The 20,806-nt window shown below is 44.6% G+C and overlaps 3 protein-coding genes across 4 annotated transcripts in view; 2 read left to right on the top strand and 1 right to left on the bottom strand.

Moving 5' to 3' along the window:
• The window catches only part of LOC104477843 (IgGFc-binding protein-like), a 72,154-nt gene extending 58,369 nt beyond the window's left edge, over positions 1-13,785 (top strand). The window contains 15 exon segments of the mRNA XM_086754855.1: positions 395-559; positions 936-1,060; positions 1,777-2,045; positions 3,239-3,447; positions 3,911-4,052; positions 5,059-5,309; positions 5,937-6,066; positions 7,128-7,296; positions 8,506-8,682; positions 10,051-10,181; positions 11,083-11,282; positions 12,254-12,392; positions 12,705-12,836; positions 13,189-13,303; positions 13,653-13,785. Coding sequence (XP_086610981.1) covers positions 395-559; positions 936-1,060; positions 1,777-2,045; positions 3,239-3,447; positions 3,911-4,052; positions 5,059-5,309; positions 5,937-6,066; positions 7,128-7,296; positions 8,506-8,682; positions 10,051-10,181; positions 11,083-11,282; positions 12,254-12,392; positions 12,705-12,836; positions 13,189-13,303; positions 13,653-13,785 — 2,487 coding nt within the window.
• A 2,263-nt stretch (positions 13,786-16,048) lies between these two features.
• Positions 16,049-19,326, top strand: PLAAT1 (phospholipase A and acyltransferase 1). 2 transcript variants are annotated; one of them, XM_086754833.1, is made up of 4 exons: positions 16,049-16,220; positions 16,605-16,837; positions 17,030-17,298; positions 17,687-19,326. In XM_086754833.1, the coding sequence occupies exons 2-4, from the start codon at positions 16,699-16,701 to the stop codon at positions 17,786-17,788; spliced, it is 510 nt and encodes a 169-aa protein (XP_086610959.1). In that variant the 5' UTR covers positions 16,049-16,220; positions 16,605-16,698; the 3' UTR covers positions 17,789-19,326. The 2 variants fall into 2 exon arrangements, with proteins under 2 accessions (XP_086610959.1, XP_086610958.1); XM_086754832.1 differs by having other exon boundaries at positions 16,602-16,837.
• A 129-nt stretch (positions 19,327-19,455) lies between these two features.
• Positions 19,456-20,806, bottom strand: part of ATP13A5 (ATPase 13A5) — a 34,525-nt gene continuing 33,174 nt past the window's right edge. The window contains exon 30 of the mRNA XM_086754831.1: positions 19,456-20,505. Coding sequence (XP_086610957.1) covers positions 20,305-20,505 — 201 coding nt within the window. The 3' untranslated portion in view covers positions 19,456-20,304. The remainder of the gene's footprint in view (positions 20,506-20,806) is intronic.

Raw genomic sequence — 20,806 nt, 5'->3', positions numbered from 1 at the left:
TGAGGCTCCTCACTTCAGTAGCTGTTGTCAACCCAATCACCTACAGCTAGCTAACAACAGCAGAGGAAAAGCAAATCATATACTATTGGTCTAGAATAGCATGGGGATCCACAGCAGTACCAGAAGCAGAGAATCCACCCTATGAGTGGGTAAGAGCTAGCTCACTACCAGGGATCTTTCCATCCCTGTTAAAGGCACAGGCTGTGAGCCCTGCCAAGCTTTCTTCAGCCAAAAGGCTGATTCCTGCAACCCATAGTTGGAATATGCAATGGTGGAAGTGTAAAGGAGCTAAAATTGTTGTAGAGAAATCTTCAGCACTGCAAGGAATATTGATTGTGAGCAGAAAAGCTTTCATGGAAGAATGTCCATACTGACAAATGACATGTCTCTCCAGTTGAACAATGAGAGAGTCTACACTCCAGTGGAGAACCGGTTGCGAGGCGTGTCCATTGGAAGCGTTGGCAGATTTATAGTAGTGGAAACTGACTTTGGTGTGATAGTGAAATATGATGGCAATCACCATCTGGAAATCACCCTCCCACAGTCTTATTTCTCAAAGGTAAGATTCAGTATGTAAACATCTGGCACTGTTTCAAAATCACTGCTTTGTGCATTTGCTTTTAATTTCTTTTATTCCTGTGTTTTGCTATTGCATCTTTCTTCGTAACACGTCATTTTTTTCCTTTCTATTTTTTTCTGTTCACAACAATTTTCTTATGTTCCAAGGGAGTAGTTAAAAAAAATGACCTGGCTAGGGGAATACATCCAGTTTATAGAATTAAATGTCTTGAAGCCTTAGGCAACCACAGATTTACTGCAGTTTCTATTTTACTTCTCCATGAACATAGTCAGGCAGTAGTGAATATGTCTGAAATGTCTGGTACAAGACTGGTGTCTAAGATTGTGCTTAGAAATATGGTTTTGCACATTTGCAGGTACATGGTATGTGTGGTAACTTCAATGATAATCGTGAAGATGATCTGTCCTTGCCCAATGGTACACTCGTCAGTGTCACACAGTTTGGAAATAGCTGGAAAGTGGAGGAAGACAGTGATGAAAGGTAAATGTAACTTCTTTTCATGTCTTCCATCTTCCTTTAGGAAACAGTCTTCTTTCAATTGTTTGACTGTTTGCTACTTTGTAACATACAAGTAGCATATATGAGGCTTTCCTTTTGAATTTGAAGCTCAAAAAAAAAAGTCATCACCACAGGAAACCACTGCACAGGCCAGATCTGTTGATCTACACACATACTCGAGGAATTCAGCGTTGGGGCAGCCCACAGTATGGACAGAGCCTCTCTTTATTTTACACTGAAAACACCCAGAGCAGGCCAATGGTGTTGGGTAACAGTGAGGGCCAGCTGCTCACCATCGGACAGGGAGCCAAGTATGATAACATAGTCAAGAGAACAATGGCCTCCCCAGCCAGGGCCCATCCCATGCCCCCAGCAGGGCAGGCCCAAGGGTGGAAGCCAGGTTCAGCCAAGTGTCCAGATCACTACACAAGTTTGCAGTGACGAGACAGGTCCAAGGTCAAGCTGAGAAGTCAATCTTCTAGTCAGGGTCAAGTTCAGTAACGAGGATCAGACACAGCATGCTGATTGCCAGGCAGGTCTACTTCTGCCTAATCTTTCACTCATAGGCAGAAAGAAGACTGTAGTCTCTAGCATTATTTGTTTAATACCTTTCAGTAGAAGCAAACTTTATGGTTTCAGTCTCCATCTTATATATGCCTTTGAAACTTAAATGTAGCTGTGTCTGTGCTTTCATGCAGTTGTTTATCAGACTTCAGAGAAGATGATGCTCCTCCTTGCACTGCTGAGAATAAACCAGTCATTGAAAGCGAGTGCAATGTCCTAAAATCAGACAAATTTAAAGCATGTCATCATCTAGTCAAGCCTGAAGACTTCATACAGATCTGCATCTATGACATGTGCCAGTATGACGGCATGAAGTCTGCTCTCTGTGACATCGTCCAAGTCTATGTGGACACCTGCAGGAATCATGGAATCACCATTAAATGGAGGAATAGCACATTCTGTCGTAAGTGCACAAGCGAGTGAAAAAACTGAAACTTGGATGGCTGATAGCATGAAAACAAATTAGCAGTATTAGGTGAACAAGTTATGTAAAAGAAAGTTAAACCCAAATTCCCGAAAAATGTAATTCTGTTATCATGATTTTATGACTCCATTGTTGCACTGAACTATGTTGAGGTTGAGCTAAACCCAGTGATAACTCAGGACTAGTTATGGATAGTAATGTGTCATTAGAATGCCTTTAGTAGCCAAATGAGTGCCATGAGATATTGCAATGAGGCTAAAAAGGAGAATTAACAGATCCAGAAGACTAAAACTGTGTTAGGACACAGGGCTCAATGCCACTCACTGTGTTTTGAATGAAAACTGGCAATTTGGCCAGCTGCTTATCAAGGGCCACATTCTCAGATTAATTTCCACTGTATGTGCCTCACGCCACCCATTCAACAAAGCTACAAAGAAATTATGTAAAAATGAGTAAAGATTACATAGTGGGTATCTTTTTGTTGCTTTTTCACAATTTAATATTACATTGTGGAATTAATTATCACATAATGCTGTGGAGGACAAAACAATTAACTGATTAAAAACCAAGCCAGATGAATGTTGAATCGGTCCATCAGAAATTCTAATTGCCTCCTTGCCAAGAGTGGAAGAAAATACTGGACAAACAAACCCTTTGTCCCGCTACCCTGTTTTGTGAACTGTCTCTTTATGCATCTCTAGTCATTGGTGGGAACAGGGTAAAGAGATAGATGAATCTTCAGTCTGACAATGCACATCTGTTGTTCTTGCATGTGTTTATGTCTGTGGTTAAGCTAGATATACACTTGTTTTGCATCACTGGAAGGTTGAATGTTCTAAGGAATTTTTCCTAAAAATTCTCATTTCTAGCAGTACCCAAAGAGTCATTTGCACACGAACTGGAATACTAAATCTGAATGATCCAGTGCCATGTGCCACCTGTAACAGAACTGAATTGGCAGCTCCAGAGAGCACTCTCTTTTGGTTTTGTTGTTTTTTAAAATAAAATATAAAAAAATCAAAACTAGTTGATGATCAAAATCAGCTATTAAAAGGCAATTCTATACTACCATTTTATAGGCCAAGTTGTAGCTTTCAAGCAGGCACATGTATTTGCAGTGCACTTTCTAAATGTATTTAATAATGCTGGTTCTATTCTTTTCACCCACACAGCACTGCCTTGTCCAACCCACAGCCATTACACAGACTGTGTGTCCGCCTGCCCATCAACATGCAATGACATTTTTGCCTCTTCTCTTTGTGAGAAGACAGAAGAGTGCACAGAGGGCTGTGAGTGTGATAATAATTATGTGCTCAGTAATGGCAAGTGCGTACCTCTGAGCAATTGCGGCTGCAGGGATGATGACAACAATTACTACAGCGTAAGTAGCTTGTGGAGCAAATCTCTGGCTGTAAAACTTGTAGAAAGTTGGTCCCCTGTCCACCTGAATGAGAGACAGAGAGAAGTCTTCAGGGTCTAGCTCATAAATACCTTTAATCTGATTAGTAAAAGCTGCAGGGTCAGGTATTAGGAGGTGCAGGAGGTTGATATTTGCACCTGAGACAAAAATTGAAGCATATTCAAAACTAGTCAATTGATCAGTTATTCAGGCGGTCTGTCCTCGTCCTGATTTGTATTCAAATTCTCATGTTGAAGATAAAAAGATAAATGGATTGGGATTCCCCCTGCCAGGCTCTTGGTGAGACTACAACTGGATTGAGCAGTTGTGGAATTTCCAAGACAGGTTGCATCTAGCCAGCCCCCACACCCTTTGCGATTGAACTTGTATTGCATTGCAAAGCTGAGCACCCTGGTAACATATTATTAACACAACTTGTGTCCAGGCTGGGGAGACCTGGATAACTCCACACTGCACCAAAAGATGCCAGTGTCAGAAGAATGGTGTCATCCAATGTAAGAGCTATAGCTGTGATTCTAGAGAAACCTGTGTGGTCAAAAATGGAGAACACAAGTGCAATCCAACAGGTATGTGTGGGCAGATCTTCACTTGGTGTTCCATAAGGGTTGGAGAACAAGGAAGGATGTGGGTGTCCATTCTTTCTTTCATGGCACTTCCAGTCTTTTCCACAGGGAAAGAAGGCAGCTCTGATAGTGCTATCAGCAACACGTTATTGAACACAAAAAGGCCTCAGTTCTCAGAATAGAAAGTTCCAGTACAAGACTAAGAATTTGTAGAGGGAAGCGGAACAAGAGTTTGAAAATTTACTTACATCTAGAAATTTGACAGCTCACTCTGACTAGTTTAAATAAAAAAAAAAAAAAAGATTTGCACTGCATATAACAAAACCAAAACTCAGCTATGTCTGTGAATCCTTTGGCAATGATCCTGGTTTTTCCATTGCATGTTGATTTGAGAACAGAAAAAAATAAAGGCAAAACAAGACAGAGCAGATCTGAACAGATACATAATAGGCCAGTCAGAGAACCTTGGTACTTTTCAGCCAATAGTTGCTTTGACTAAACCAAGTTAATCCCATATTCTCTAGGTAAATTGGATTGTTTAGGAGATAGCTTGTTGCCTGGTGACTCTACATGTCAATTTTGAAGAATAGTATGGTGTAAGTCCTGCTGTATTGACGATCAGTACAAGAGCACAATGCAAATCCAGCTTCCTCTGTTCTGTTTTGGTAAAATACCACAGCAGAGGCACCCCAGCGGTCTTAAGAAGAGCCTTGTTTCCAGCCTAATGGTTTGCTCTGTGGTCGATGGCCAACTTAGTCCCTGTAAAGCCTAATGTTCTGCTTCAGTTCAGTTGAGTTGCATTGGATCTCAGCAGAGGAATGAGTTTCTCTGGCCATCTCTCCATTTGAGTACCCATTCACTAGGGTGATGCCTGAGCACCCATCTTTACTTTAAGAGACCTGCATGCTAGCAGCAATCATTTTTATCTTACTTATTTTAAACCGATCCATGCAAAGGCTATGGCACATGCACATTGAGACTGGAGAGTAATGAGGTTCTTCCTCTTTAGGTTTTGGGAAATGCTGGATCATGGGTGACCCACACTACATCACCTTCGATGGTCTGGTGCACCACTTTCAAGGGAAATACACGTATATTTTGGCTCAGACCATCCCTGATCTACCTGATACTCTGACGCAGTTCAGCATTGAAGGCATGAACTATCCTTTTCTTCTAAATCGACGCATTACTTACCTGAAAGAGATTCTCATCAATGTTTACAATCACACAGTGCGATTCAGGCAGAACAAGCAGATTCTGGTAAGTCTCTCGCTGACAGCAGAGCATAGAGAAAGGCCCTTCCTTAGAGTAAAACATCTTTGAGTAATAAATGTCTGCCTTGAAGAATTTAAGTATTAAAGGTAACTGTATGATTACAGCAGTGCTATGGGGTGACCACAAATGTGATTTTCAGTTGTGTCGAGTCTTTTTTCTCTATAGCTATAAAGGATATAATTCCACTTCAAACAAATAAATTAATGGAGATTTAGGAATAAAACACCAGATATCCCAAGACTTACAATAAAGCCATACAAATTTTTATCAGTGGTAGGGAAATGAAACGTGTAAATTATGCTAGGAAAACTTCATTTCCTTCCCCTTTATTGGTGTGTAAGAGCATACATAGCTCATATATACATTTTTAGCTCAATAATAGAAATCTCTTAGGATAATATGAAAATCCTGTGTCCAAATCACTTTCCTCAATACATGATTTTGTTAACTTTAAAAAATTGAATACTGAGTTTTTTATATGGTTAAATTATCTGATATATTTATCATAAAACCAGAGGTGAGGAGTGTTCATTTGTAGCATTGACCTGTACTGAAGCTATATTTTATTTTGGCCTATATATTATGAATTTTAACTTACTCTTTCCCTGTTAGTTGGATGGTGTGAGGGTGAGACCCCCTGCTCGTCCTCATGAAGGTATTCATATATATCAGAGGATAACAAGAATTTACCTAGAGACAGATTTTGGCTTATACGTGAGCTTTGATGGCAATCAAAATGCAGGTAAGTGATACTAAGACAACATGCAGGAATATTTATGCACTGTCTCAAAAAACGTTATTATTCCAAAGGAGGTCTAAACTCAAGGCAAAATTAGAAACCTTCACCCTTTGAGCCTATGGCCCTTTGTGATATGAACTGCCAGAAAATTAAAACAAAAGTGTTTGCCAGGAACCAGAAAAACCATAAAACTGGCATTTCTCTGTCTGGATCCACCTGAACTTAGGAGAAATTAGATGTAGAGTCAGACTGTTCTACTTTTTTTTTTTTTTTTTCATTTTAAGTACGGTCTGAACAAAACCAAATCACTTAAAATTGCTGATCAGGATGATGGGGTGAAGTCTAGATCTGCCCCTTTGCCAGCTTAACCCAGTCACAGGACTGAGGTCCTCAAGCCATACAGCTGTGAGTGCATCCTTTTACATGCTTCCTCTCAAGCCTATTCCAGATAACTCCATTCTTTAGTGTTTCTCAGCAGTACTCTTATATCACATATACACAACTCACTCATTTAAGTTGAATACACATTACCTCCTCTGTTTAAAGCAGAGTTACTCTGATTTACAAATAATATAGCCATGTTCTTTCTGAGTGTATGGTGAAAGTGTCAAGCCATTTATACATGTGACAATCATTTCAAACCCTAAAATTCCAACTGCAGAAAGAAACAGTTTATTTTATAGGAATTCTGTTTCTCAACAAGTAAGTGGATTGTAAGTGAAGGGCAAAAAATGGATAGTTCATTCAGTTTGTTGCAAAGCAATAAGCAGTATGCACTAAGAGCACTCAGGAGGTGAAGTCATGTTATACACCTCATTGGCTGCAAGAAATTACTTTTTCATTATCCATGTTGCAGAGCACAGAAACAGTCCTGTGATTACATGTATGAACATGTATGTTCACGCCTGTGTTCATATCCTACCTATGAGGCCTATGTCACATTACCATCTCTGATCTGAATCATGAAATGTGGTACTTGGCACTGCTTTCCACCTCTTCCATACACTCAGAAGCAAAGATTTCTGTGTAATGGCTTTTTTTTTTTTTCTTCTGAACTTCCATAGATATAAAGCTGGCCAACACCTACATAAACAGAGTAGAAGGCTTGTGTGGTAACTTTGATGGGAGATACAGAAATGACTTCACAAATCCAGATGGCGTTTGGGTGAAGAATGTAAATGTATTTGGTGAGAGCTGGAAAGTTCCTCTGAAAAGAACAACCTCTCGTCTCAGGTACTTAATTTTCTACTTAATATCCACGGCAAGCACAGCCAATGGAAGCAAGTGAATTTTAAGCCATAGTTAATATCCAGGAATAACCACGCTGTCTCATTTCTGGTCTTTCTTCTTCCCTTGGTTGGTGTGTTGGGACTTTTCCTGCTCATCACTAAGGTGAACTCTCAGTGCCCTTCTATCCAACCAAGAGACGTAAACTACACTGCATTACTCCAGTTCAGTATCCCTCTTTGGAGTCACAGCCATTAGGGCACAGGGATGAATAAGATCTTTGCCAAGCTCATGATTCCTGGCAAAGATAAATACATCATGTTGTGCTGGATGGGCCAGAGGGAGGGCAAATCCTGGTTCACTGTCATCCCTCCCTCTGGAATATGAAGGTAGCTTTGAAATTCATCAAGATTAATTCATTCCTCCCAGAAGAGGTTCTTGAAGAGTCTGATTTCCTTATTTTCATGGGTATCTAGTGTTTTCTGCCAGTACTCAAAAAGTAAGGGCATTCTTTTGAGTATAAATGACCATGATATTTGTGGTCAGGCAAATTCTGTGCTAATTAGTCCATACAGAACCTTGAAGGTAGGGAAAGAAGCTTCTGTCCTTCCTTCTCAGTTTGCTTTGAAAGACCTTTGGAGGTTGCTTAGCCACTAACATAGAACTTTTTTCAGCAAGTAAATGGAATTGTATTAGCTGTCAGGATACAATTTGGCTGCAAAAACTTGTCTGTCAGAATAGTAGAAAGCAGTATGTAGGTTAGTGTTGAGCATAAAGGGGCTCTGGATGCTATGCCTGCAGGAGAATTCTGACACTTCAGGCATGCAGCCAGTTGTTCAGTGAAAGCAAGCATACATCCAAGAAAGAGTGGTCTATTCCAGCAGCATCATTCTGACTACCTTTCAAGTTTTACTGAATAGGTTGAATGCAGGAGGCATTGGATGAAGGCTGCATCATGCAGAATTTCCACAGAAATAATTACAGATATCCACTTTGATTTAAATATCCATAAATCTCTGAGATGCTAGGAAGTGTTCTAGTACATATTTGATTTGCTTTATCTTCCTAATTTTCGTTCAGGATAAATCATGAGAGAGAAATAAACTTACACTTACACCACGAGACAGAAGTACTCTTGTAGTTTTACTTAGAGAATAGTACGATGAATATTGGATGTGCAGAGATCTGATGAGTTCATAATGACTTCATTTACAGACGAGATGTCAACTCAAAAGATGAATCTGAGGAGGAACCAGATACAGGGCTCTTCCAAGGCTGCACTGAAAATCAGCTGGGGCAAGAAAACGGAACTTCAAGATGTCAAATCCTGATTGACTCGAATGGTCCTTTTGTGAAGTGTCACTCTGTAGTCTCACCAGATTTCTATTTCACGTAAGTGTCTACTGCAGACAGTTTTTCTCCCCATTTGCACAACCATTTTGGCACCAGTTTCTGACAACAACTTTGCATCTTCAGTCTCTGGGGTATTAGTAAGAACTAAGGGTACTTTGGAGAACTGAGCACAGTGATTCCATGATTGATATATTTAAATCCCCTTATTTATTTTTAAATAATTGTAATCTGTCTTTCCATCTATTTAGAGTTTCACTTTTCTGTTAGCTCTAGAAAGTAGCTTTCCTCTTCTCCTGCAGATAAAGCAGCAGTGTTAAGCACTATACCTGTACGCTGGGATTTTCAGTGTACTTACAGTTCTCGTCTATATTCAGTGACAATTTGGTACCTGGCTCTGTTAGTTTCCTTTTAGAAATTCTAGCTACATAAAATCTAGCCTTCATGCTATAGCCACAAAGGCTGAGGTTGTCAGTGACACTTCTTGAATCTTTCATGGAGAAGTGGAAAAAATAGTTCAGTGAAGAGTAATCCAATATCTTCAAGAAAGTTCCCTCTGCTATGTTTCAAGGCTGCTCTGGCCTCCGCCATATACAATTCCTACACACTTAATTTTGAGCTGTATGAAATCTGATTCATCCCTACATTCATCATTCATCACTTAGTCACAAAATTGCCAAGTAGCTGCCAGTTTTCTTTAGTCATATAGTTGTACCTAATGTTTAAAGATAGATAATGCCCATCTCACAGTCCCACTTAACTGTGAGAAGAATGTGAAGGTATCATAAGCCAAATAACTGGACCACTGGCTTCACCTCACTCTAGAATTTGGTTGGGCAGCCTGTCCTACCTTCTTAGTGGCTGCCTGATTTTTCTGAGGTGCTGCATACTTGCAGATGCCATTAATCTCAGATCTCAAAGTCTCTGAAAACCAGGCCGTGGATACTCAGATAATAAGCAACATTGAGAAGGTAGCACTGGCAAACAAACACTGGGTAAACCAGAATTCTGTGTCAATATTTGGAGCATATGGACATGGGGAGGGCACCAGTGGATTGAAAGAAGTGTGTAGTCAGCTATAAGACTTAGCAGGACTAAAAAGTGCTCTATAATCAAGATGCGGCCATGCTACCCCAAAACAGAAACAGATAGCAAAGAACAACTTACTGTGACAGCAGTCAGGTACCTGTTTGTTGCTTGTTCATATATTAATACCTCGCATTTTAGCAGCAGCTGCACAACAAATGACCTGATCTTCCCTATCATGTGGCTGGAGGGTTATTTATTTCTCTGTTTTCCTGTCAGACAGTTACAGGAAAATGGAACTAACTCAGAGTCAGGCAGAAAAGCAGCTAAAAATAGACTACAACAGAGGTATTGGTAATGAACACTTTCTCATGTTGCACATAGGAGCTGCCTGTTTGATATGTGTGTGGAAGGAGATGAGGATTCTACCTTATGTCGCAGTCTGGAGGAATACGTGCTGGCTTGTCAGCAGCAAGGAGTCAGAATGGAAGGTTGGAGGCAACAGACAGTTTGTGGTAAGCACAGGAAGAACCATAAAGTGTGTTTTCTGCCTAAAGAACTCTCAAAATCTGAGATTTGAGGCTTTTCCTAGATGCACTGTATATCAAAGCTCCTCAGGAAGTAAGAGCATGTTGACTTACACTTCAATCACTGTTCACAGTTAGCTTGCACACTGGCTCTTCTTGCCTCTCTTCTGTGTCCTATGCTGACTTTCGCATTTAGACCCCAGCTTAGAAAGCTACTTAGGAAAGCAGAGTCATCAGCTCCCCATCGTCGGAAGTTTTATGAGAGCAAAACATGTCCCCATTCGCAACTGGGAAAAAAAAAGCTAAAATTTTGGAGAATATTACAAGCCACAAATCTGAAGAAAAAAACATTTCATTTCAATCTCTTTTTAAATCTACAAGATATAATAATTCTGGCTTTTGCCCGTAACATTTCAAGATAAAAAAAAAAAAAAAGATTCAGCTGAAAACTCTGAATCTTTTAGACTAAAAATGCTGAAATAAAACATATAATAGTCTCAAACCTTTTTTTCCTAATTTTTTTTTTTTTTCAAGTTCGGAGATTCATTTTCCCCTGCATCACCCATGGTTAGACTACTTTTTATTCCTGGTGAAACACAGCTCACAGAGTTGGGAAACAACTCTGTACTTGCAGGGATGGCTACACTGTATATGTGAGAAGTTACCTGAGATCAGTGAACACCTGAAATGAGAACACAGCATACAAATAACTTTGACAACGTGTTTCCTGATTTTGGCCTGCTTTACTTAAAACTTCAGTACTATTATATATGTGTGTTCATTATATGGTATCCTACAAAATTGTAACATCCTCTGGATCTCAAAGGGCATTGTGTAAATAAGTAACGCACAGCAGCCTGCTACAACTGGACTCTCCCTGTTATTACAGGTATCTCATGTCCTGCCAACAGCAACTACAGCTCATGCATCCCTGCACACCCACCATCCTGCAATGACCTTACCAGTGCCTCTGAGTGCGAGTTACCGTGTCTTGAAGGCTGTGAATGTCTCCCTGGTTATGTTCTCAGTGGTTTTGACTGCGTGCCTTACAAACAATGTGGCTGCACATACCTTGACAAATATTATGAGGTACAGTCTCTCCGTGGGTCAGACAGCTCCTGCAGTGCCAAACAATATTTTCTTCTGCTAATTATTTTTACAATCTCCTCATTTCCCTCAGCATGTAATTTTGCATTAGAAACAAAGAGCCATTTTTAAATAACATTCTGGTCTCTGGAGGAAGGGAAGAGAGAGTAGATCACTTGGTCTGCCTCTGAAACTTCACCTACCAGAACACTCAAGGCAGGCACTTGGAGAAAGTATATGATTACACTCTGACCCCCATGTTAATTTTTCACCTTTATCATGCTAAATAATAGCCTCATAGGTTCTAAAGTTTACAACACACCAGTTACAGAGAAATTCTGTGAGTCACTGTGGTCCCTCTCCTCTCAGTGAAGAGTGGTATAGGCAGGGTTGAGAGTCTGTAGAGTTGGCTATGGCATGAAGATTCCTCAGAAGGCTGGATTCTGATGAATACAGAGAATCCTCCATTGTAGCTGCAGGATAGAACAGCTTCATAATCTCAAAGATTTCTGTTTTAACACTAGAGATTTGGTACAGAGAAGGCCTAAGCCAGTAAAGACTGGTTTACGGGAGGAGGGAGACACTTACTAAGAACAGGTGGGACTTGCCAGAAAAACGACACATGGCATTTCCATGTTGCCTTGGAGTAATGATGTGATGTATCTGCCACTCTCTCTTGTCTCCAGCAACAGTTAGACATTGTTGATTGCATAGATACTCAACCTGGAGCTAGGATCTCACACCTCAAACTCTTCTTTTGCCTTGTTTTCTTGGGCCATCTTTGAGTTTCAAAGAGCTGGATTAGTAAACTGCTCGCTTTATTTTTTGTAAAAGCTACTAAAAAGAAATAAAAATCTGCCCTGGCACCATTCATCAGGAAGGCATCAGAATAGCATGGGGCCCCAGTGCTCCATTCATGGTTTTTCCGACTGATTTTATTTTACATTTTTAAACATTTAACTGCTGTCTTTCAGATTGGAGAAATATTCACCACTGATGACTGTTCTCAGAGATGTCAGTGCACAGAAAGCTCCACTGTCTCCTGCTCTAACATAGTGTGTGGATCTGATGAAATCTGTGGCATTTCAAACTACACTCGTGGATGCTACAGGAGTGAGTCAACCACACGTTGTCTTTGATGCTAAGAAGTTTTGACTAACTGCTTATAGGACATCACTGGGTTGGGGATAGTTGCAACAGAGTCTGAACAGAAGAAAAGCCCTTCATAAGCATACTGGGGACCTTGCTCTGATCTTTCATCACAGAAGCAGTGTTTCTTTCCCCTATTCCTCTTGTCAAGTACAAGTAACCTGCCTTAAAATACAGGGCATGTTGCATTAGGAGTCAATGTAATCTAAGCAAGAACAGTTCTCTCAGGGTTGGATTATCTGAGAATCTGAAGTGTTTCTTCTTTCCTTTTGCTAGGTGGACCATGTATGCCAGATCCTTGTAAGAATGATGGAATATGCTCTGAAACTACCAACAGCACCTCTCTCCACTTCTACTGTGAATGTCCAGAATTGTATACAGGACCAAGCTGCGAGGTTGAAAGGATAGGTAATAAAACTATTTTAGATCTCACTGTCTGCATTGCACACACCGCTTTCAAAAACGGGTGTCATTATGGAGGAGACTGAGCTTGCTCTTCATTTCCATGCTGGAAACCCAGTGGGTAAGACCCTGTGGTCATCTAAGCAGAAAGAAGGGGTCAGATCCCCCAGTGGAAAGGTGCTAGAAGGCACAACAGCAGAGCACTGTAGACCATACACGACTTGGTTCTGACACCATTCCAGAAAGCTACATTTATCAGAGAACACAATATAAACCGAGCAGACAGGCAAGGGTTGAGAAAAATTTCTGTTTGCAGTATGGCTAGCTTTCACTGACAGGGCTCTTATTTCTTCTTCAGCTGAAGACCTTCCCACCAAGGATCCTGAGAACCATACAGTTGCCATCGTCATTGGAGTTGTGGCAGGGGTAGTTGTTATTGTCATCCTCATCGTCTCTGCAGTGTACCTGTCCAGGTAAGGCTTTTCCCAGCTTTGCTACATTCAGCAGAGTCAAGACACATACCTACATGCCTTTTAGCACCTGTAAACCTCAAAACTCCCATTAGTCACACACCCACAGAGCCAAAAAAGAATCACAGCATTCGGGATCTCATTTGAGGAATGTGAGGGAAAAATCTGATTTTTGTATAGCAATGAACTTATGCCATATCCTTTAAACAGGGCATATGCATCACTATCACAAAACTTGGGCTTCTCCAAAATCTTACTTCATTCATGCTCACACCATTGTTTGACCTCTCACTACAGATAAGAATAGAAATTAAAAATGTTGTTTGTTCTTTTTTTTTTTTCCATTGTACAGAAGGACAAGAAAGTTGGATATATCTGCAAGATCAAGGGATTCTTCTTCAAAACGGTCCAGGGCTGTACTGGATGACAGAGTACATGAGCAAGATTATGGCTGCATCGTGAACACTGCATTTGATCAAAGTTAATCCTAAAATACATTTCTTAGTCAGCAATATTTTTCCAATTCATTTGTATTACTTTCTGCTTTTATTTTATTAGTATTTCTAGTACTTTGAGAAGAAATAATAATAAATAAATCATTGCATTTGCTGAAAACCTTTGAAATTGTTCATCTAAAATAGCTCTCACATCTCATGTTGTACGCCCAAATTGAAGAACATCCTAAATCAGATTAGAGACTGTGTTGTCTTCAGAGGCTGTTTGAAAAACAAAGTCCAGATAGAATTTGCTGCACATCACCACATACACACCTCTGACTGATGTACAGACTGTAGACTGATGAGGTCAGAATTAATTATAGCATCCCAGGCAGGTCTTCATGAGATCACCTTACCCAAATCCTTCCATGGGGAGGGGATTAGCTGACTGAGCCAGACAGAGTTCTTCTTCCTCTTCTGGCAAAGCATGTCCAATTGGGGAGAGAAATACACAAGAAGACATTGAGCTTATCTGGTGACAGGTATAGTAATAAAGATAACCCCATTGTCCCTCTTGGGAGTGCTGGACTGAAAGAAATGATTGTTTGAAGGAGAGCTGCCTCATTGCTGTCAGGGTGGAGTGGACAAGAAACAGAGTTGGCATCAGCCCCCTGCCTGTGGGTACTAAGCAAGAGTATAACTTAACAAAGACTTCCTGAACAAGGAGATCCCGGCATAAACTCTCCCTGGGATCTTTGTAAACTTTGAAGCTGCAACACTCTGATGAATGTGGGTAGAGATCTGCATCAGCTCAGCCGCAGACCATGCTAAGGACCCCCCTACAGTAGCAGATCAAAGGCTTAACACCATGCAGTGTGCAAGGCATCCACCCCATGACAGACCACTCATAAGGCTCAGGGGACCGAGGCTCTGTTTGGGCCTTGTACAAGCCCTGAATGAATTTCCAGTGCCACGAGTGAAGGTTTGACACATAAGGAATACATCATTAAGATTTCTCTTATGCTTTTCCAGTTCCTTGAAAGTTTACGTTTCATTATGGTGAGGAACAGCATGGCCTTCCCATTGTTTCTGCCATAATGCTGATTACTATTTACTTGTCCTTTCTCCCTTCCCTTTCTCTTGTATCCGTAGATTCATGTGTGCTGTTAGCCAGAAAAGTATTTGTAACCTCCATGAACAGTTAGGTAGATAAAAGACATTTTATTCAAGAACATGCCAGCCGTCCATACATGCACAGCACAGCAGAGCTATTTTGGAGAGGATGTGAATGGAAAGGGGCTTTCAGCCTTGTTACATAATGAAAATGAATCACACATGAGAGACCCACTCGTGCACAAACCAACTGTCAACCTCGTGCTGGAATTTCACCGCGATCATAAAGGCATCTTTCCTGCCTGCTCAGCGGCAGCTTCCCATTGCGCTCCCAAGCTTGCTAACAGTGCGATTCTGTGAGCGGCGAGCAGTGCTGACCACGCTCGCCCTCCCCTGCAGTTCCTACCCTGCGGGATCCCGGCCCGGGCTCTCCCAAGCAACAGGGCCCAGCTGTGCCCGAGTAAAGCAGATTTCTGGGTTTCCATGGATACCCCCCAGTACCACAAGAATTGCCTTGGCTTTCCACTGCAAAGCCTTCCAAATACTTCAGACTTGAAACACGGGGTGATATGGAAAGCAGAATTGCAATTCAGCACGCCACTGAATTAACTACTTCGTGTCAACAGAAGTGAAAAAGACAACAAATCTACTGCTGCTCTGATGTTTTACATCTAACTGGCTCGCTCATTTCAAAATGCTGGGGTTTAAATACTCTGCTTAAGGTTCAGCTCACCCAGAGGACAGTTTTGCTGTTAGCAAACCCTCCTTTTTAGCACGCTGTGCCGGCAATAGCCAAGGGGACAGCGCTGCTCACCACTCAGCTCAGAGGACCCTTGCTGGCCACAATCACGAGACTCCTCTGATGTCCTGAAGGAAATTCCGGGGCCACAACATGAAAAACCATCCCAGAAATCTCTTCGCCCTAAAACGGCCATTGGGATTTACTCTGAGGCCTATTTCCTTTGCTTCTCTTCCCCAGCAAAGCGAACGGGCAGCATCCCCTTTCCCTCCCCAAAGCCTTCCTGCGGAGGGGTGCTCACTTTACCCCCCCGGCCCACGCAGCACAGCCGCCCCGCCTCCGCACACCGCAGCCCACCCCGGCGGGGCCCCGGGAGCCGGAGCAAAGGCTCCCGGGGAGGAGGCGGTGCCCGGTCTACCCCGGGGACCGGCTTTGGGAACACCCCGTGGAGCGGCGCGGCTGCCCGGCTGACCCCCGGGGACTGTGCAAGCGCCGTGCAACCATCGCCCGCCCGGCCCCTCGCCATTTCCAGCGGCCGGGAGGAGCCGGGCCCCGGCCCAGCTTCCGCCGCTGGCCCCTCCCGCCCCCCGGGACCGCAGCGGCCACGGGAGCAGCGGGACGGGCGCTGGGGGTGAGCGCGGCGTTGGGAAAGCGGGGGAGCTCCGGCGGTGGGAGCAGGCGCCTGCCGGTACCGACACATGAGACACAGAGACCCCAGAGCAGCACGGCCGGGAGGGGCCCGGCGGCGGAGTCTGGCGGTGGGAATGGCCCGGGGAGGGGCCGGTGCGGCGGGGTGAGCCGGGGACGGGCGCTGCCAGCCAGATGCCCGCCCGTAATGGCTGCTCCCTTGGCCGGCCGCGCTTGGCGGGGGCTGCGGCGATTCCGTTTCTGGCCCTGCGGGGGCCGGGACCGGCTGCCAGGGCCCTGCAGAGGCGGGGCCGGCACAGCGGCGGCCGGGTGCCGCCCGGGGATGCTCCAGGCCCTGACCGCCTCCCCGCCTGCCATCCCCCAGCAGGTGCCCTGCGCATCTCCCGCACCTCCCTTCTCCGCCGTGCCTTGTGTGGAGCCGGCCCAGGGAGAGGGGCATGTCCTGACCTCAGGCTCTTGCGATGGCGGCTATCGGGAGCTTCAGTGCCGCCCACCCCGGCGACCCCCAGCCTGGGGACCTGATCGAGATCTTCCGGCCAGCTTACCAGCATTGGGCTCTCTACCTGGGGGACGGGTACATCATCAACGTGACGCCCGTAGGTAAGGCTGGTGCAGCCCAGCAGGGTGCAGAGGGGGCTTTGGGGTGACCTGGGAGCCCGGTCTCCCTCCATGGGTGGGTGAGGGACCTTTTGTATGTGGCTCCCATTTCCAGGAGCCATCCAGAAACCCCTCTGAGGTCTTGGAGGGGCCAGACAGGGGCTGCCTGGCTCATCCCATCCCTACCTTCCCCAGATGAAGGGCCCCCAGCCACGTTCGCTAGCGCCAAGTCAGTGTTCAGCAGAAAGGCCCGGGTGAGGATGCAGCTCCTGAAGGACGTGGTAGGGAGTGACACCTACCACATCAACAACAAGTACGATGGCACCTACCCTCCCCTCCCGGTGGAGGAGATCATCCGGCGTGCTGAGTACCTCATCGACCAGGAGGTGTCCTACGACCTGCTCGGCAACAACTGCGAGCACTTCGTGACGCTGCTCCGCTATGGCGAGGGGGTCTCCGACCAGGTTGGTAACATGGGGTAAGCCCCTGCCTGCCTCACAGTGCACCTCCTCACTGCTCTGTGCGAGCCCTGGGACCAGGGCACAGCATGCAAACTGCATGGAGACAGCAAAGCCCCAGGCGTGGGGTCCAAACCGTTGCTACCTTTGGCTTTACCAGAGACCCTGGACCAGGAGGTTCAGTACGGTCTGTCTGCACCCTGATAGTGCCCTCTTACTGAATGCCACAGCCAAAGGGTTAAAGTCTGAGTGTTACCCTTTCTGCTTAAGGAGCAGCTATCTTTCATTCATTTAATTGCCTTGATTATCCCTGGCTGCTCTTCATTAGAATGCCTGGGGGTAAGAAAAAAAACCTCATTGTGTTTCTAGCCTGTGTTTTACTTCCCCTTTGCAGGCCAAACGAGCAATTGGTGCCATTGGATTTGTAACAGCTGCCGCCGGTGCTGTCTCCTTGCTGGGCTTGCTCCGGAGCAGATCCAGAGAGAGACAGTACTGATGGGCCACTGGGCCGAGCTCGGAGCAGGGCCAGGAGCCCCCGGCCAGGAGGGACCTGGGACAGTTTGTGGCCGCAGCTGTCATCGAGACTTACTAACAACTGCGTCACCTTTGCTGAGAGCAGCACTAGCCTGTTTGCCACATTTGCTTTTATTTCATTGTCTGCGATGATTTTTGTGGTAGTCTGGGAGCGCTTGTGAGCAAATTCTCCATCCTCACACCCCCAGTGCTCTGCTGAGGGCTGGTACAGGCTTTTTACACACATCTTGGTTTTATTAACTGCATCCTGCAGGCTCTTTCTGTGAATAACCTATTGCAATCTGCTTGAAGAAAAGTTTTTACTCTGCTTTTGTTTTGTTTTGTTTTTTTTTAAAAAAGTGCTGTTGAGGGTTTATTGTGCATCCTCCAGCTGAGAGCCTGTGCAAGTGGAAAAGCCCAGCTTCCCAGGCCTGTGGAAGGGCAGAGAAGGCACTGTGCCTGCAGTGCCTAAACTGAGCTGCTCCTGCAAGGGCAGGAGGGAGGCAGGAAGGGCAGGTCTTGCAGGCTCTATCCCTCAGTGTTTTAAATAGAGTGCTCTGTTTTTCACGTTATGGTGTTTTGCTCAGTTTTCTCCTGCCTGCAAAGCGTGCCTTTCCCTGGCTCCTCTCACTCCTTTTGGGAGCAGCAGGCCCCCAGTCTGGGGGGATCTGACAAAAACCCAGCTAACTTTTTCTCTGGCAGCTGTCTGTTCCAGGTTGGGACTACTGTGCCACTGAAATTGCCCTCGTCACTGCTGTAGGTGCAGTAATTGTTGGTATTTTGGACCTGATCAAGCTTACTAGATTATCTTTAAGGTCACTTCTAACCCAGACCATTTTATCTTTCTATTCCTTGGTCTGCCAAAGCACTGAAGTTTTAAAGAAAGAGCACTGTGGACTGCAAGGGCAATCAGGAGCCTTTACCCTCCTGCAGCTGGGGCCACTGGCTCTTCAGTGACCAGAAGCTGAATTTAAGCGGTTTGTAGCCCCAGCACAAGCTTGATCTTCCTCCAGCCAGCAGGAAGGCAAAGGTAGTGTCCTCGTAGTGCTGTGGGTGATATACCTGGAGAATGAGTTGTGCAGCACCTGTGCCCCATCTCCATATCTACAGAGCCCCAATACTTCCTTGTCACAAAGCTGATGTGTGGCTTGTCTTAGAGGAAAATTGTTTTGGAAAAGTGTGGTTTATTAAGCTTTACCAGGAGTATCTGGCATGCACTTTTGGAACCATGTTATTTGCAGACCACATGTAAGAAATTAAATCCTTCACTACAAGCAACTGCCTGGACTGTAAAAAGAGATGCGAGCAAAAGAACTGTCAGTAAAAGGCTTGCTATTTTTGTCTGCTCTTAACATGTACAGAACGGGATCAGGAGCTTTTTTTAAACACCAGTCGTTTCAGTGTTTGAAATAACAAAGCCAAGACTTCTGGTTGTATTTTGTAGTGCCCTCTGTTATTACATTTAAATAAAGATCATTTTTTAATATGGGAAAACATAGAATAAAACTGAACCTGACAGTCCTTTTTTGCTTCCTGCAAATGTAATCAAAAGTTCTTTCATGGCTAAACTAATTAGGTGGTTGAACAACTTGAAGATGAAAGAGCAAGTACAGGGGAGCTCAGCTTTTTGTCCCTGTCCAGCGACATTAAAACCCCTGCTTCTTGGCCTGACCTAGTTAAAGCAAGCAGCCAAGGCTTAGCCCTGCTTTCTGCCGCGTGACTCCAAACCTGGGCCAGGACCTGGCAGCGGCAGAGTGTGAACTGGGGCGGGGATTGGGGGGGGTTGTCATGTACGCGTGTGGGCAGCAGCTGTGCTGTCCTCTGCAAGCTTAAGCCTTCCGAGCCTGGTCTTCAGCAGTCCTTGAGCTTTAACCTTTCTTGTACTCAGAGCATTATGTGTGCAAGAACTGGCAAGGGACAGTTGGGCAAGGACAGCATATGTGCCCTCTCACATCTGTAATTCAACCCAGGATGCAAGAAAACGGGAATTACTTCATCTGGGGAACTTTCTTGTAGTTCTCGGCAGCTGCAGCATTTCATTTAATGCAGGATTTTGCAATTGTACTCATGCACCTCTGTGTGGTCAAGATTAGGTCACTTATTTCAGATTGCCGCCTTGGTGGGAGCACTGACAGGATTCGGTGGAACAGTGGCTGAAAAGATGGAGTGAGAGTGTGATGTGGAGCAGTAGAAACCATTGCTTCACTGTATTCAGTATTTTTGAGACTTTGTAGGAGATGTTGGCAAGGCCTGAGACCTGCTGTTGCCATGGAGTAGAGTCGGGGCTGTTATTTTACCAGCAGTGGAGAGAATAATCCTTGTCTGTGTTCCGGGGTACAGCCAGCGTGGGCCCAGCCTGCCCCTGAATGGATGGGTTTGTGCAGAGATTTCAAACATCTGAATCTGGTGCACATCACAGGGTGAAGACACGGGCTGTTCAGTGCCAGCTGGGGAAGCTGCCAGCGCTGTGTAGCCCCGCGCCTGGCCGCAGGGTCTCGCCTAGTCCTCATCGCTGTGTTCGTAGGTGAGGTTAATGTAAATCTCATCCGTGCTTTTTGTTGCAGTGTCTTTTGCATTTATGGGAGGCCAGTTGGGATCCCTCTGCAGTATTCTCTGCCATTTTCGGTACTGGCTCTTTGACTGGTACCCAAAGCAGGCTTTAAGCAGCAGCCAGAGGTGCTTGTTCTGCAAGATAACGTCCTGTGGAGTGACACGGAGCAGGGTCAGTGCTGCTGCCCTTCACGGGGAAGGAAGACCACTTGGGGAAGAAAAGCCATCCCTTGCTATACATGGAACCCCTGAGCCCCATGGGAAGCATGGCACTGGGCAGCTGTGTGCTCTCCCCTTTGGTGACACAGCTGCCAGATGCCACCATCCTCATCCACAGGAAGGCTCTGCTCGGTTGTATCAGGACAGCATTGATCTCAGTCTGTTTGGCTGAAAGGGATAACCAAGGGGCATGTTTATCCTCCTGCAGCTGTGGGATGGCTGGGCACTGCTG

Source organism: Chlamydotis macqueenii, chromosome 9 (assembly GCF_036417535.1).
Source record: "Chlamydotis macqueenii isolate bChlMac1 chromosome 9, bChlMac1.mat, whole genome shotgun sequence".
NCBI lineage: Eukaryota > Metazoa > Chordata > Aves > Otidiformes > Otididae > Chlamydotis > Chlamydotis macqueenii.
Note: the sequence above shows the minus strand (reverse complement) of the source record. Positions and strands in the feature narration are given on the sequence as shown.